At 42.8% G+C, this 16,528-nt stretch overlaps 1 protein-coding gene across 2 annotated transcripts in view; it reads left to right on the top strand.

Moving 5' to 3' along the window:
- The window catches only part of NUP155 (nucleoporin 155), an 84,727-nt gene that overhangs the window by 6,710 nt on the left and 61,489 nt on the right, over positions 1 to 16,528 (top strand). For both annotated transcript variants that reach the window (XM_054486905.2, XM_063664741.1), the window contains exons 2-6: positions 2,592 to 2,729; positions 2,991 to 3,087; positions 8,809 to 8,879; positions 14,140 to 14,232; positions 15,812 to 15,978. In XM_054486905.2, the coding sequence (XP_054342880.1) occupies positions 2,592 to 2,729; positions 2,991 to 3,087; positions 8,809 to 8,879; positions 14,140 to 14,232; positions 15,812 to 15,978 (566 nt within the window). The remainder of the gene's footprint in view (positions 1 to 2,591; positions 2,730 to 2,990; positions 3,088 to 8,808; positions 8,880 to 14,139; positions 14,233 to 15,811; positions 15,979 to 16,528) is intronic.

Below are 16,528 nucleotides of genomic sequence, written 5' to 3'. Positions count from 1 at the left end.
CATCTGTAATCCCAGCACTTTGGGAGGCCGAGGCAGGCGGATCACGAGGTCAAGAGATTGAGACCGGCCAGGCACGGTGGCTCACGCCTGTAATCCCAGCACTTTGGGAGGCCGAAGCGGGCAGATCACGAGGACGGGAGATCGAGACCATCCTGTCTAACACGGTGACACCCAGTCTGTACTAAAAATAAAAAAATTAGCCGGGCGTGGCGGCAGGCGCCTGTAGTCCCAGCTATTCGGGAGGCTGAGACAGAAGAATGGCGTGAACCCAGGAGGCGGAGCTTGCAGTGAGCTGAGATCAAGCCACTGCGCTCCAGCCTGCGAGACTCCATCTCAAAAAAAAAAAGAGATTGAGACTATCCTGGCCAACATGGTGAAACCTTGTCTGTACTAAAACTACAAAAATTAGCTGGGTGTGGTGGCTTATGCCTGTAATCCCAGCTACTCGGGAGTCTGAGGCAGGAGAATCCCTTGAACCAGGGAGTTGGAGGTTGCAGTGAGCCGAGATGGCGCCACTGCACTCTAGCTTGGCGTCAGATCGAGACTCCGTCTTAAAAAATAAAAATAAAAAAATAATTAATTGGGGAAGGAGTGAACAATGATAAAAATGAAACATGATTGGGGATATTACTGGTTATTAAGTTGGATAATCAGTACATGGGTATTTATTGTATTTTTCTTGTATATATTTAAAAAATTTACGTAATACACTTCACGATTGTTTTATATGTCAGTTTTCCTTAACATCTTTGTACTCTATAGAACCTGAAAAAGTGCCTGAGATAATTAGGTCATCAGTCAGGTCTGAATAACACCTTGTCCGGGAGCCAAGGGTAGGCTGAGTAGACCAGCCCACTCCCGTCCTTAGTGATGGAGTCTTAGAGCAAGAGAAAGGTTGCCCATGAGAACACTTTATAGAGCAGTCTTTGTTTTTCTCCCCGCAATAAGATATTGCTTGTGGGGTATTATTTGTATTTGTCTTAGTGGTCTGGGGGATAAATCTAAAGGGAAAAATCATGGGTTGTTTTAATCTATAAATGTTTAGCTGGTAAAGGCAGTATTTTCCCCCAGTCATTATGTTGTTTGCTTATAGTCATTTACCTTTGAGCCCCAAAGCAGTTTTATATTTTCCCATTTCAGATTAGCAAAATGATAGAAAAACACTAAATTATTATTTTTAAATTTTTTTATTTTTAATTTTGTGGGTACATAGTAGGCGTGTGTGTGTGTATATATATATATATATATATATATTTTTTTTTTTTCTCCCCGAGACGGAATCTTGCTCTGTCACCCAGGCTGGAGTGCAGTGGCACGATCTTGGCTCACTGCTGCCTCCGCCTCCCGGGTTCAAGCAGTTCTCCTGCCTCAGCCTCCCGAGTAGCTGGGATTATAGGTGCTTGCTACCGTGCCTGGCTAATTTTTTTGTATTTTTGGTGGCGACAGGGTTTCACCATGTTGGCCAGGCTGATCTTGAACTCCTGACCTTGTGATCAGCCTGCCTCTGCCTCCCAAAGTGCTGGGATTACAGGCGTGAGGCACCGCGCCCGACGGTGTATATATTTATGTGGTGGATGAGATGTTTTGATACAGGCATGCAATGTGAAATGATCACGTCATGGAAAATGGGATATCTGTCCTCTCAAGCATTTATCCTTTGTGTTACAAACAATACAATTACATGCTTTCATTTTATTTATTTATTTATTTATTTTTGAGACAGAGTCTTGCCCTGTTGCTCAGGCTGGAATGCAATGGCATGATCTCAGCTCACTGCAACTTCCACCTCCTGGGTTCAAGCAATTCTGCCTCAGCCTCCCCAGTAGCTGGGATTATAGGCGCACGCCACCAGGCAGGCTAATTTTTTGTGTCTTTAGTAGAGATGGAGTTTCACCATGTTGGCCAGGCTAGTCTCGAACTCCTGACCTCATGATCCTCCCACCTCGGCCTCCCAAAGTGCTAGGATTACAGGTTTGAGCCACCACGCCCAGCCACTTTTATTTTAAAATAACACTAAATTATCAAATTTAAACATTTCCGTCCAGGCACGGTGGCTCACACCTGTAATCCTAGCCCTTTGGGAGGCCAAGGCGGGCAGATCATGAGGTCAGGAGATCAAGACCAGCCTGGCTAACACGGTGAAACCCCATTTCTACTAAAAATACAAAAAATTAGCCGGGCATGGTGGCGGACACCTGTAGTCCCAGCTACTTGGGAGGCTGAGGCAGGAGAATGGTGTGAACCCGGGAGGTGGAGCTTGCAGTGAGCTGAGATCGCGCCACTGCACTCCAGCCTGGGTGACAGTGCGAGACTCTATCTCAAAAAAATAAATAAATAAATAAAAATAAACACTTCCTTTGTTATAGAGCAAGTTTTTGTAAGATACGACTTTCCCTTTAGGCTTGAAACCACTAACTGTTCCTACCTTCACAATGGAATATTTCAGGCCTACTTTGTGTCAGGTCAAAACTAGAATATTCTCTCTGTACCTTTGGAACCAGCGCAAACAATTTTTTTGTGGCACTCAATCCTTTTGTATGCCCGGTTGATGAGCAGTACATTATTATAAATACTTCATTTTCTTTTTGTAGATAATCCCACCGTTTCTGGCATGTCAGATATGGATTATCCTTTACAAGGACCTGGTTTGCTGTCTGTACCCAACCTTCCAGAGATGAGTTCCATCCGAAGAGTTCCTCTCCCACCTGAACTTGTTGAGCAGTTTGGACGTATCCTATTACTTTGTATTTATTTTAAAAATGTTAAAATTGGTATTTTCATTGTTATAATTCTTGTTCTATGTTTAATTAATGTGTTATATATTCATTTAAGGGTTTTATTTAAAATTTGTGTAAGTATATGGATTCCATGTTGTATTAAAGAATGGACACATCGTGATTTTTTACGTAAATATTAAGTCAAAAGCTATTTAAACAAGTTAAAGAAGAGTAAGATTCAACTCTGTCTGCCTTACATCCACACTACCTCAGATATGCAGTGTAATTGCATGATGGGTGTGTTCCCTCCTATCAGCAGAGCTTGGCTCACAATTGACAGTGATATATTCATGTGGAACTATGAGGATGGGTATGTATTTAAGGCTGGTTTGCTTTAAGGGTGATTGGAATTTATATAAACTTTACTGTAGCTGGTGTTCTCATTAGAAGCTGCTTGGTTTATCTTTCATTCATCTAGCCTTTGGGTCAGTGCTTCTCAGTATCAGTCATCTGGAGATGTTCAAATGGGCATTCTGTCTTAGTAGTCCTGAGTGAGGCTCAAGAGTCTGCATTTGTAACAAGCTGCCAGCTGCTGCTGCTAGTGTAGGTGCCATTTTTGAGTAGCAGGAGCCCAGGTCCCAAGCTGTTAGCCTGTAGTAAAAATAGATGTTGGCAATTCATTGAGAGATGATTGGACATTTTTAAAGACTTCTGTTTTCCTTGCATTTCTATGGAGTAGGCATCTGATATTTATTTATTTTGTTGTCATTTTGTGAATTTGACCTGTGTGTAAATTATATGTATAGAAATGATTCTCAGTGAAAGCCTAAGGTACTTTTGCTTAAATACAGTGTATTGGTCTGGTGATCTCCCTGTTGACTTTTTAGAGATAGATTTTGTTTTACTTCCAGTTGTCCATTATATTATCCTTAGATGAGGTGTGGGATAAACATAGGAAAGCCCATATAATTAAGATGTTACTCTTGCTGTTGAGTAATTAATGATCTTTTTAGGAACACACGTGCATTAAAAAAACACTGTATCAGCTGAGCCCGCTGACTCAAACGCCTGTAATCCCAGCACTTTGGGAGGCTGAGGTGGATGGATCACCTGAGGTCAGGAGTCCGAGACCAGCCTGGCCAACATGGAGAAACCCTATCTCTACTAAAAATACAAAAATTAGCCAAGTGTGGTGGCACATGCCTGTAGTCCCAGCCACTTGGGAGCTGAGGCAGGAGAATTGCTTGAACCTGGGAGACGGAGGTTGCAGTGAGCTGAGATAGCGCCACTGCACTCCAGCCTGAGTGACAGAGCAAGACTCCATCTCAGAAACAACAACAAAAGACTGTATTATTGAAACAAAATTGAAACTAAATGACAGCTTAACACCAGTAGCTTAAATGAAACCATTTTTTCCTACTAGAAGTTTCATAGCAATTTTTCTTGTTGAAATTTAATAGTTGTAATAGCAGTGATGTGTGGTTGTGATTATTTTTCATGTACCCTGAATGTTCCCCACTTTGTTATGTTACCATAACATATTCATTTTTATACTAAGTAATAAACCTTTTTTGTTTAGATATGTATCTTTTCAAGAGAAGTCATTGCAAAAATATTACAGAACAGATAAATGTGAGAATAATTATTTTCTTTAAAATATGTTTTTGGCTGGGCATGGTGGCTCATGCCTGTAATCCCAGCACTTTAGGAGGCCAAGGCGGGCAGATCACCTGCAGTCGGGAGTTCGAGACCAGCCTGACTAACATGGAGAAAGCCCATCTCTACTAAAAATACAAAATTAGCCTGGCATGGTGGCACATGGCTGTAATCGCAGCTACTCAGGAGGCTGAGGCAGGAGAATCATTTGAACCTGGGAGGCAGAGGTTGTGGTGAGCCGAGATCGTGCCATTGCACTCCAGCCTGGGCAACAAGAAGGAAAACTCCATCTCAAAAAAAAAACACTTTAATGAAATTTTTGCATTTCCATTAATATCCAACATATTTATTTAACACATACATATTGATCTTATGTTTCTGACACTGTTGTTGTGGTAGGAACAGTACTGAGATGACTGTGGTTCTGCCCTCATGGAACAAACAGTCCTACCTTACTGTGTGTCTTAGTCCAAGCTGCTAAAACGGAATACTGTAGCCTATGATCAACAGAAATTTATTTCTCATGGTTCTGGAAGCTGGAAGTCCAAGATCAAGGTCTGGTGAAAGCCCACTTCCGTGTTCATAGATGGCTATCTTTTCACTCTGTCCTCACATGGCAGAGGGGTAGGGGAGGTCTTTGGGTCCTCTTTTATAAGGGCACTAATCCCATTCATGAGGTATACCCTCATGACCTAATAATCTTTCAAAGACCCCACCTACAAATACTATCACATTAAGAGTTAGGATTTAACATGAATTTTAGGAGGACACAGATATTTGATCCATAGCAGTGTGTGTTCATTTAAAGAAAAATTATTTGAAGAATGTACTTATTTTAAAAAATCAAGGCACAAGGTCCACAAATTCAATTTTGTAAAATTTATACTTAGTTTAAATATTCAATTGGCTTTCTATTATAAATCCTAATTCCATCTGGATGATAAAAATGTAATCTTGGTCATTTCATTGTTCTCTAACCCCCAACTATCTCAGCATTGGATCGTAGTTCCAAGAGGCTGTGCCAATTATCAAAGGGCCCTGTGGAATGGCATGATGTAGGAGGATGGGGAATCCTAGTCCACATAAGTTGCCATTTATCTATTTTGTTCCTGTGTAGATGGCCTTTTCAGGATGACTGGAAGCTTTCTTGAAAGTCTAGATCATATTTTTTCATGGTATTTATTCTGCTTCATGTTCTCTGAGCTTCTTAGATCTTTAGTTTGATGTCTTCTATTATTTTTAGAATTTTTTTCAGCTATTATCTTTATTTTTCTCTCTCTCTCTCTTCTTTTCTGTTCAGCCATTGTCTTTTTTTTTTTTTTTTTTGAGACAGAGTCTCGCTCTGTCACCCAGGCTGGAGTGCAGTGGACTATCTTGGTTCACTGCAACCTCTGCCTCCTGGGTTCAAGCACTTCTTGCCTCAGCCTCTGGAGTAGCTGGGACTACAGGTACGGGCCACCACACCTGGCTAATTTTTGTATTGTTATTACAGATGGGGTTTCACTATATTGACTAGGCTGGTCTTGAACTACTGGCCTCCAGTGATTTGCCCTCCTTGGCCTCCCAAAGTGCTGGGATTACAGGCATGAGCCACTGCACCCAGCCCAGTCATTATCTTGAAATATTCTGATACATTCTCTTTCTTCAGAGATTTCAGCTATACTTTTGTTGTATACCTCATTTTGGATGCTCCATTCTGTTTTTTGTTTTTCTACTTTCTGTCTCTATCTCCCTGTTTTTTGGGAGACGGAGTCTCAAAGTGCTGGGATTACAAGTGTAAGCCACTGCACCCAGACCCCCTTTTTTTTTTATCTCACTCCGTTGCTGAGGCTGGAGTGCAGTGGCATGATCTCGGCTCACTGCAGCCCCGACCTCCTGGGTTCAAGTGATTCTCCTGCCTCAGCCTCCCGAGTAGCTGGGATTATAGGCATGCACCACCACACCCAGCTAATTTTTGTATTTTTAGTAGAGGCGGAGTTTCACCGGGTTGGGCAAGCTGGTCTTGAATTCCTGACCTCAAGTGATCTGCCCACCTCAGCCTCCCAAAGTGCTGGGATTACAAGCGTGAGCCACCGCACTCGGCCTTCATTGGCTTTTTTTTTTTTTTTTTTTTTTTGAGACTGAGTCTCATTCTGTTGCCCAGGCTGGAGTGCAGTGGCAAGATCTTGGCTGACTGCAACCTTCTCCTCCCTGGTTCAAGTAATTCCCCTGCCTCAGCCTCCTGAGTAGCTGGGAATACAAGCGTGTGCCACCATGGCTGGCTAATTTTTTTTTGTATTTTAGTAGAGATGGAGTTTCACCATGTTGGCCAGGACGGTCTCGATCTCCTGACTTCGTGATCCGCCCGCCTCAGCCTCCCAAAATGCTGGGGATTACAGGCGTGAGCCACCGCACCCGGCCTCGCTGACTTCTTATAATTTTAATCTTTCTGTCGAAATTCTTTATATATATATTTTTTGTCTGTTTTATTTCCCACTTTTTTTTAAGACAGAGTCTCGTTTGAGTGCAGTGGTGTCATCCTGCTTCACTGCAACCTCCGCCTCCCAGGTTCAAGTGATTCTTATGCCTCAGCCTCCCGAGTAGCTGGGATTACAGGCCTGGGCCACCGTGCCTGGCTAATTTTTTCTATTTTTGGTAGAGACAGGTATCATTGTGTTGGCCAGGCTGGTCTTGAACTCATGGCCTCAAGTGATCCACACGTCTCAACCTCCCAACTTTACCTATTTGTACATATAGTCGATTAGATAATTTTTCCTATATAAAGCCTGTATGTCTAGTTCATAGTTACTTTACATTTCTTGTCTGACAGTTTGGATTCATAGCTGAGTCTGGTTCTATTGATTACTTTGTTTCTTGACACTGGGGTTTTTTTTCTTGTTATTTTGTGTCTCATGATTTCTTACTGAAAGCCAGAAATCATATGTAAGACAGTAGATACTGTAAGTAAGTAGCAGGTGGTATTTATTCTTAGAAATGGGCATGTCTTTTCCTTGGCTAAGGTATAGCAGATCTTTATTATATGGGGAATTGCCTTTTTCCAGGTCAGGACTTGAGCTGAATTTGGGTTTTGTTGTTGTACTTAGGGTGCAAGTTGGTCTACTGGAGATTTTTTCTCAGTGTTCCTCTTACATCCTCAGTCTTAGGCTTTTCCTATGATTCCATCCTTGTAAGATGGCCCTCTTCTTACCCTTGCCCCTGCCCCAGCAGTAGATTGCTATTACTTGATGTACAGCCCTGTTGTGGAGATGTTTGGAATGGGGAGCAGCATTTTCTATTTTTGTATTTCCCTATTTTTCTAGTTCATCCTTAGCCATAAGCAGGTCTAGGTCCCTGGGTCTTGGAACTGAAACAGTTTTGTTTGCTCGTTTATTTTTTCATTATATATATAATGAAAAATATTTATATATATTCAATATATATAAAAAAATTATATATATATATATAAATTTTTCATAGAGACCAACTCTCACTATGTTTCCCAGGGTCTTGAACTCCTGGGCTCCTGCCTCACCCTCCCAAAGTGCTGAGATTACAGGCATGAGCCACCTCTCCCAGTCTTTTTTTTTTTTTGAGACAGAGTCTCGCTCTCTAGCCAGGCTGGAGTGCAGTGGTGTGATCTCGGCTCACTGCAACTCTGCCTCCCAGGTTCAAGCGATTCTCCTGCCTCACCCTCCCAAGTAGCTGGGACCACAGGCGTGTGCCACCATGCCCGGCTAATTTTTTGTATTTTAGTAGAGACGGGGTTTCACCACGTTGGCCAGGATGGTCTCAATCTCCTGACCTTGTGATTTGCCCACCCCGGCCTCCCAAAGTGCTGGGATTACAGGTGTAAGCCACTGTGCCCAGCCAGTCTTTTCATTATATTCTGTGTCTAAATTTATTTAACTAATAAAGAGCATTCAGGAGTTCAACACCAGCCTGGGCAATATGGCCAAACCTTGTCTCTACAAAAAATACAAAAATTAGCCAGGTGTGAAGTGGAGATTGCAGTGAGCCAAGATCGTGCCACTGCACTTCAGCCTGGGTGACAGAGTTGGACCTTGTCTCAAAAATAATGGTAATAATAATAATAAAGAACATTGTAAAATAATACTTTGTTTTCTGTTTTTCTTTTCTTTTCTTCTTTGAGACAGGCTCTCAGTTTGTCACTCAGGCTGGAGTGCCATGGCATGATCACTACTCATTGCAGCCTCAACCTCCCAGGCCTTTGCGATCCTGCCAACTCAGTGGCCTCACACCCCCATGCCTGGCTAATTTTTTGTTTCTTTTTTATAGAGACAGAGTCTCACTGTGTTGCCCAGGCTGGTCTTGAACTTCTGGGCTCAGGCAATCCTCCTGCCTCAGACTCCCAAAGTACTGGGATTAAAGACATGAGCCACCACATCTGGTCTGTTTGCTTTATATGTGTTACATGTTTTTCTTCATTTATTCACAGAGGAGACCTTGCCTATTTTGATGGACTTAGTGAGACTATTCTTGCTGTGGGGCTTGTGAAACCAAAAGCAGGTAAGAAATAAAACTATAAGGAAGAGATTATGTTTGTATATGTAAATTCCAAATGGTATAGACCTGAACAACACACATTTTTTTTTGTGATGGAGTCTCGCTCCATCAAGTAGGCTGGAGTGCAGTGGCGCAATCTTGACTCACTGCAACCTCCGCCTCCTGGGTTCAAGCAGTTCTCCTGCCTCAGCCTCCCGAGTAGCTGGGATTACAGGCATGCGCCACCACACCCAGCTAATTTTTGTATTTTTAGTAGAAATGGGGTTCCGCCATGTTGGCCAGGCTGGTCTCAACTCCTGACCTCAGGTGATCCGCCTGCCTCAGCCTCCCAAAGTGCTGGGATTACAGATGTGAGCCACCGCACCTGGCTGACAACACCCTTTTTTAAACAATTGTATTTTCCTTTGAAGTTTTATTTTGAATTCTAATTAGAAATATGTAAAGTGATTATTAATGTTTAACTGTTTACTTTCATGGTATAAGTGACACTGCCTTTAAAAATGTTAAACTGTAAATTTTTTGAATTTTATTTTACTTGCTTTTTACTATTCTTTCTTGATATACCTGAACGTTTTGCACTATAGATTTTTCATTAATTGCTGAATATAATGTTAAGAAAAATTTTAGTGTTTGCATTTTATTAGTCTGTCTTTCTTTCTTTTTTTTTTTTTTTTTTTTTGAGATTCAGGTCTTACTCACTGCACCCGGGCTGGAGTGCAGTGGCATGATCATGGCTCACTACAGCCTCAACCTCCCAGGCTCAGGAGACCCTCCCACCTCAGCCTCCCAAGTAGCTGGGACTACAGTTCTGTGCTACCACGCCTGGCTAATTTTTGTAGAGATGGGGTTTTGCCACGTTGCCCAGGCTGGTCTTGAAGTCCTGTGCTCAAGCAATCCACCCACCTCAGGGATGCTGGGTTTACACTTGTGAGCCACTGCACCTGGCCATTTTTTTAGTCTTTTTCTTTTTTGAGACAGAGTCTCGCTCTGTTGCCCGGGCTGGAGTGCAGTGGCGTGATCTCCGCTCACTGCAGCCTCCGCCTCCCGGGATCAAGCGATTCTCTTGCCTCAGCCTTCCGAGTAGCTGGGATTACAGGCATGTGCCACCATGCCCAGCTTATTTTTAGTAGAGCAGGGTTTTGCCATGTTGGCCAGGCTGGTTTTGAACTGCTGACCTCAGGTGATTTGCCCACCTTGGCCTCCCAATGTGCTGGGATTACAGGCGTGAGCTGCTGTGCCCTGGCCATATTCTTGATAGCCCATGGAAGTGAGAACAGAGTTTAGAGTAAATCTTAGAAACGTCACAAGCATTGTTTGACTTATTGTTTCACCCTCATAATGCCAAATCTCTTATCAGAGTTACTGAGAAGGAGAATTGATTGATTTAAATTTAAAATATATCCTTTAAATGTACCTTTCTTTTTTTTTTTCTGTTACAGAGTCTCACTCTGTTGCCCAGGCTAGAGTGCAGTTTAGCCACCTCGGTGCTCACTGCAGTCTCGCCTCCTGAGTTCAAGCGATTCACCTGCCTCAGCCTCCCAAGTAGCTGGGATTATAAACGCATGTCACCACGCCTGACTAATTTTTATATTTTTAGTAGAGACAGGGTTTCGCCATGTTGGCCATGCTGGTTTCAAACTCCTGACCTCAGGTGATACTCCCACATCAGTCTCCCAAAGTGCTGGTATTATAGGTGTGAGCTGCCGTGCCCTGGCCATAGTCCTGATAACCCATGGAAGTGATAACAGAGTTCAGAGTAAATCTTGCAGATATCACAAGCATTGTTTGACTGACTCTTTCACCCTCATAATGCCATAATGCCAAATCTCTATTTTTTTTTTTTTTTTGAGATGGGGTTTTGCTCTTGTTGCCCAGGCTGGAGTGTAATGGCGTGATCTTGGCTCACCGCAACCTCTGCCTCCCGGGTTCAAGCGATTCTCCTGTCTCAGCCTGCCAAGTAGCTGGGATTACAGGCATGCACCACCACGCCTGGCTAATTTTATATTTTTAGTAGAGACGGGAATTCTCCATGTTGGTTGGGCTGGTCTTGAACTCCCAACCTCAGGTGATCCGCCCACCTCGGCCTCCCAAAGTGTTGGGATTACAGGCATGAGCCACCATGCCCAGCATAATGCCAAATCTCTTATCAGAGTTACTGGGAAGGAGAATTGATTGATTTAAATTTAAAATATATTCTTGACCGGACACGGTGGCTTGCACCTGTAATCCCAGCACTTTGGGAGGCCGAGGTGGGTGGATCACGAGGTCAGGAGATCGAGACCATCCTGGCTAACACGGTGAAACCCCATCTCTACTAAAAATACAAAAAATTAGCTGGGTGTGGTGGTGGTCGCCTGTAGTCCCAGCTACTCGGGAGGCTGAGGCAGGAGAATGGTGTGAACCCGGGAGGTGGAGTGTGCAGTGAGCCAAGATCATGCCACTGCACTCCAGCCTGGGCGACAGAGCGAGACTTCGCCTCAAAAAAACAAACAAACAAACAAATAAATAAATAAATAAATATACATTCTTTAACTGTACTTTTTTTTTTTTTTTTTTTGAAACAGAGTCTCACTGTCACCCAGGCTGGAGTACAGTGGAGCCACCTCAGTGCTCACTGCAACCACCACCTCCTGGGTTTAAGCAATTCTCCTGCCTCAGGCTCCTGAGTAGCTGGAATGACAGGCATGTGTCACCATTCCCGGCTAATTTTTGTATTTTTAGTAGCATGTGGTTTGGCCATGTTGGCCAGGCTAGTCTTAAACACCTGGCCTCAAGTGATCCGGCCATGTTTGGCCTCTCAAAGTCCTGGTATTACAGGTGTGAGCCACTGCGCAGCCAAATGTACCTTTTTATAGGAGGAAATAATAGACAAAAATCACTTTTTTGCAAGGCCTAAGTGAATTTTTTAAGATTATGGCCGTTTTGCAATTATAGATATTCAGTTAAGTAAAAACAGACTTCTTTTTTTTTTTTTTTTTTTTTGAGATGGAGTCTCACTCTGTCGCCCAGGCTGGAGTGTAATGGCACGATCTCGGCTCACTGCAACCTCTGCCTCCTGGGTTCAAGTGATTCTTCCGCCTCAGCCTCCCGAGTAGCTGGGATTACAGGCGCCCGCCAGCATGCCCGGCTAATTTTTATATTTTTAGTAGAGACATCGTTTCACCGTGTTGGTCAGGCTGGTCTCAAACTCCTGACCTCAAGTGATCCGCCCGTCTCTGCCTCTCAAAGTGCTGAGATTACAGGCGTGAGCCACCACGCCCAGCCCAAACCAACATTTTATACACTATTTATTTACTTGCGTTGAAAATATATTTTCAGGCTGAGTGTGGTGGCTCACACCTGTAATCCCAGCACTTTGTGAGGCTGAGGCGAGCAGATCGCCTGAGTCTGAGACTTCAAGACCAGCCTGGGCAACGTGGTGATACCCCGTCTCTGCAAAAAACAGAAACATTAGCCAGGCATGGTGGTGCGTGCCTGTAGTCCCAGCTATTCATGAGGCTGAAGCGGGAGGATCACTTGAGCATAAGAGGACAAGGCTGCAGTAAGCCTTGATTGTGCCACTGCACTCCAGCCTGGGCAGCAGAGCAAGACCCTGTCTCAAAAAAAAAAAAAAGAAGAAATAAAGACATTAGGTGCGTTGGTTCACGCCTGTAATCCTAGCACTTTGGGAGGCTGAGGGGGGTGGATCAACCGAGGTCAAGAGTTCGAGACAAGCCTGACCACATGGTGAAACCCTGTCTCTACTAAAAATACAAAATAAGCCGGGCGTGGTGCCATATGCCTGTAATCTCACCTACTTGGGAGGCTGAGGCAGGAGGATCACTTGAACCCGGGAGGCGGAGGTTGCAGTGAGCCGAGATCGAGCCACTGCACTCCAGCCTGGGCAACAAGAATGAAACTCAGTCTCAAAAAAAAAAGCAAAGCAAATGTATTTCCTTTACATAGAATCTAAAAGAGATGCATAGGTGTATAAATATTGCTCTATACTATTATCAAGGTTGTAATCTTTTCTTTTGTAGATAACTATAGGTGTAAGTTTTATTTTCTAAAATTGTCTAGCTTTTATTTGCATTTCAAAATGAAATCTATTATATATATTTTAATTATGGTAAAATACACATAGTACAAGCTTTGCCATCCTAACTGTTTTTAAGCCTACACTTCAGTGGTATTAAGTCCATTCACGTTATTGTGTAACCTTCACCACCATCTATATCTAGAACTCCGTATTTTGTAAAACGGAAACTGTACCTATTAACTAAAAACTCCTGTTCCTCCTTCCCTCAGTGGTTGGTAGTAACCATTCCACTTTTTGTCTGTAAGAATTTGACTATTCTAGGTTTCCTCAGATAAATGGAATGATATGGTACTATATTTGTCATTTTGTGACTGGCTCATTTTATTTAACGTATGTGCTCAAGGTTCATCTGTGTTACAGCATTCATCAGAACATTTTTCCTTTTTATTTTTTTTGTTATTTTTTTTTGAGATGGAGTTTCACTCTGTCGTCCAGACTGGGGTGTAATGGCGTGATCTCGGCTCACTACAATCCCTGCCTCCCGGGTTCAAGCAATTCTCCTGCCTCAGCCTCTCAAGTAGCTGGTACTACAGGCACGTGCCACCACACTCAGCTAATTTTTTGTTTTTAGTAGAGATAGGGTTTCACTATGTTGGCCAGGCTGGTCTCGAACTCCTGACCTCAGGTGATTTGCCTGCCTCAGCGTCCCATGGGATTACAGGCGTGAGCCACTGTGCCCGGCCAAGTTTCTTACTTTTTAAAGTTCAGTAGTATTCCATTTTGTGTGTGTATATATATAGAGAGAGAGAGAGAGAGAGAGAGAGAGTCATTTTTTTTAATGCATCTATCGATGGACACTTGGATTTTGTTTTCACCTTTCAGTTATTGTGAAAAACACGGCTATGAACATGGATATACAAATATACATCTCTATATTTTAATACATTTAAACTATTTTGTAATATAACACTTTTAAAATAGCATTAAATACTGAAGTGATTGGTTTCTAAGGTGGTTCTTTTCCACTGCTATTAACTTTTTTCCTCTTCATTATCTTGATGACATTCAAAATTTACTTATTTAAATGATCATACATAGTAATATTTTAACAACAGAATTGACTAAACTGCATCCAGACTTTTCATATACCATTTAATTAGTAACTCACTTTAATGGTAATAAAAGCTTACTCTGTTAGTGCTTAAATGCTGAAAGTATTCCTGCCCTGTGTCTACTTTATCTTAGGTATCTTTCAACCTCATGTGCGACACCTCCTGGTTTTGGCTACCCCTGTAGACATAGTAATTCTTGGACTCAGCTATGCTAATTTGCAAACAGGTATGGCAACCCACATGTTAACATTTTTTAAAATAATAATATTTTGGCCAATTGATATTACAGTTAACAGCTAATCTGGGTGAAATGTTGAATTCCATTGACTCACATTAATGATTATTACTGCCAAATCCTCAGGCTCTTTTCCACAAGTTAACATTGGGTTAGTTTTTTTTTGAGATGGATTTTCGCTCTTGTTGCCCAGGCTGCAGTGCAATGGCGTGATCTCGGCTTACCGCATCCTCTGCCTCCCAGGTTCAAGTGATTCTCCTGCCTCAGTCTGTTGAGTTGCTGGGATTATAGGCATGCACCACCATACCCGGCTTATTTTGTTTTTTTGTTTGTTTGTTTTTGATAAGGGAGTCTTGCACTGTCGCCCGGGCTGGAGTGTAGTGGTGCAATCTTGGCTCAGTGCAACCTCTGCCTCCCAGGTTCAAGCGATTCTCCCGCCTCAGCCTCCCAAGTAGCTGGGATTATAGGTGCCCGCTACCACACCCGGCTAATTTTTTTGTATTTTTAGTAGAGACAGGGTTTTACTGTGTTGGCCAGGCTGTTCTCGAACTCCTGACCTCGTGATCCGCCTGCCTTGGCCTCCCAAAGTGCTGGGATTACAGGCGTGAGCCACTGTGCCCGGCCTAATTTTGTATTTTTAGAAGAGATGGGGTGTCTTCATGTTGGTCAGGCTGGTCTTGAACTGCCGACCTCAGGTGATCTGCCCACCTGGGCCTCCCAAAGTGCTGGGATTACAGGCATGAGCCACTGCACCCGGCCGGGTTAGTTTCTTGTTTATTATTTTACTATATAATAAACACGCAGACACACACACACACACACACACACACACACACACACACACACACACACACACACACACACACACACACACACACACACACACACACACACACACACACACACACACACACACACACACACACACAGTGCTGGGATTACAGGCATGAGCCACTGCACCCGGCTGGGTTAGTTTCTTGTTTATTATTTTACTATATAATAAACACGCAGGCGCACACACACACACACACACACACACACACACACACACACACACACTCTGCAGGTTCTGTTTAACTTGAATTATCAAATTGTATCAGACTTCTTTTAGTAATTTTAAAATGTATATTACAGAAGCTGTTGACTATGTTAATTGTCAATAAGAATTGAGTAAGGCCGGGCATGGTGGCTCATGCCTGTAATCTTAGCACTTTGGGAGGCCGAGGCGGGCGGATCACGAGGTCAGGAGATCGAGACCATCCTGGCTAACACGGTGAAACCTTGTCTCTACTAAAAATACAAAAAAAAATTAGCTGGGCGTGGTGGCAGGCGCCTGTAGTCCCAGCTACTCGGGAGGCTGAGGCAGGAGAATGGCGTGAACCCAGGAGGCAGAGCTTGCAGTGAGCTGAGATCGGGCCACTGCACCCAGCCTGGGTGACAGAGTAAGACTCTGTCTCAAGAAAAAAAAAAAAAAGAATTGAGTAAACATATAGATTCTGACGATAATGCAAAGATTTTTAAAAACTGTAGAGTAGCTAATAAACTGATTTATGTATTCTTTGTTAAATAGGTTCTGGAGTTCTTAATGATAGTATGTCTGGTGGAATGCAGTTGCTTCCAGATCCTTTATATTCTCTTCCTACTGATAATACTTACCTTTTAACAATAACTTCCACTGATAATGGCAGAATTTTCTTGGCTGGAAAGGATGGCTGTTTATATGAAGTAGCCTACCAGGTAAGTCTGACATTTGTGAATGATTTTCTTCTCTCTTGATGGAGTAGGGAAAGATAAGCCTTTATTTTGTTTTCTAATTATATAAGGACATTAATATATTTTTATGGTAAATATTCAAGCATACAGTTGAAGCTATAGTCCCCATGACTACACCATGCCTACAAAACTCAGCCCTCTTCTCAGAGGTAAAAGTCATTTTTAATTCTATGTATGTCCTTGTGGAACATAAAGCAGACATCAGTGTCTCTATAGATATCTATGCATATGTGTTTGTGTGTGTATACATATATACAAATACATAATGCACTTTTGCAAGTATATGTTTTCACTTGGATTATTGATTTAATTCATAACTGCTTTTTTTTTTTTTTTAAATGTGATGGAGTCTCACTGTATCACCCAGGCCTATCACCCAGGCTGGAGTGCAGTGGCTCAATCTTGGCTAACTGCAGCCTCCGTCCCCTGGGTTCAAGCAGTTCTCCTGCCTCAGCCTCCCAATAGCTGGGATTTCAGGCATGCACCACCACATTCAGCTAATTTTTGTGTTTTT

Source organism: Pongo pygmaeus, chromosome 4 (assembly GCF_028885625.2).
Source record: "Pongo pygmaeus isolate AG05252 chromosome 4, NHGRI_mPonPyg2-v2.0_pri, whole genome shotgun sequence".
Classification (NCBI taxonomy): Eukaryota; Metazoa; Chordata; class Mammalia; order Primates; family Hominidae; genus Pongo; species Pongo pygmaeus.
Note: the sequence above shows the minus strand (reverse complement) of the source record. Positions and strands in the feature narration are given on the sequence as shown.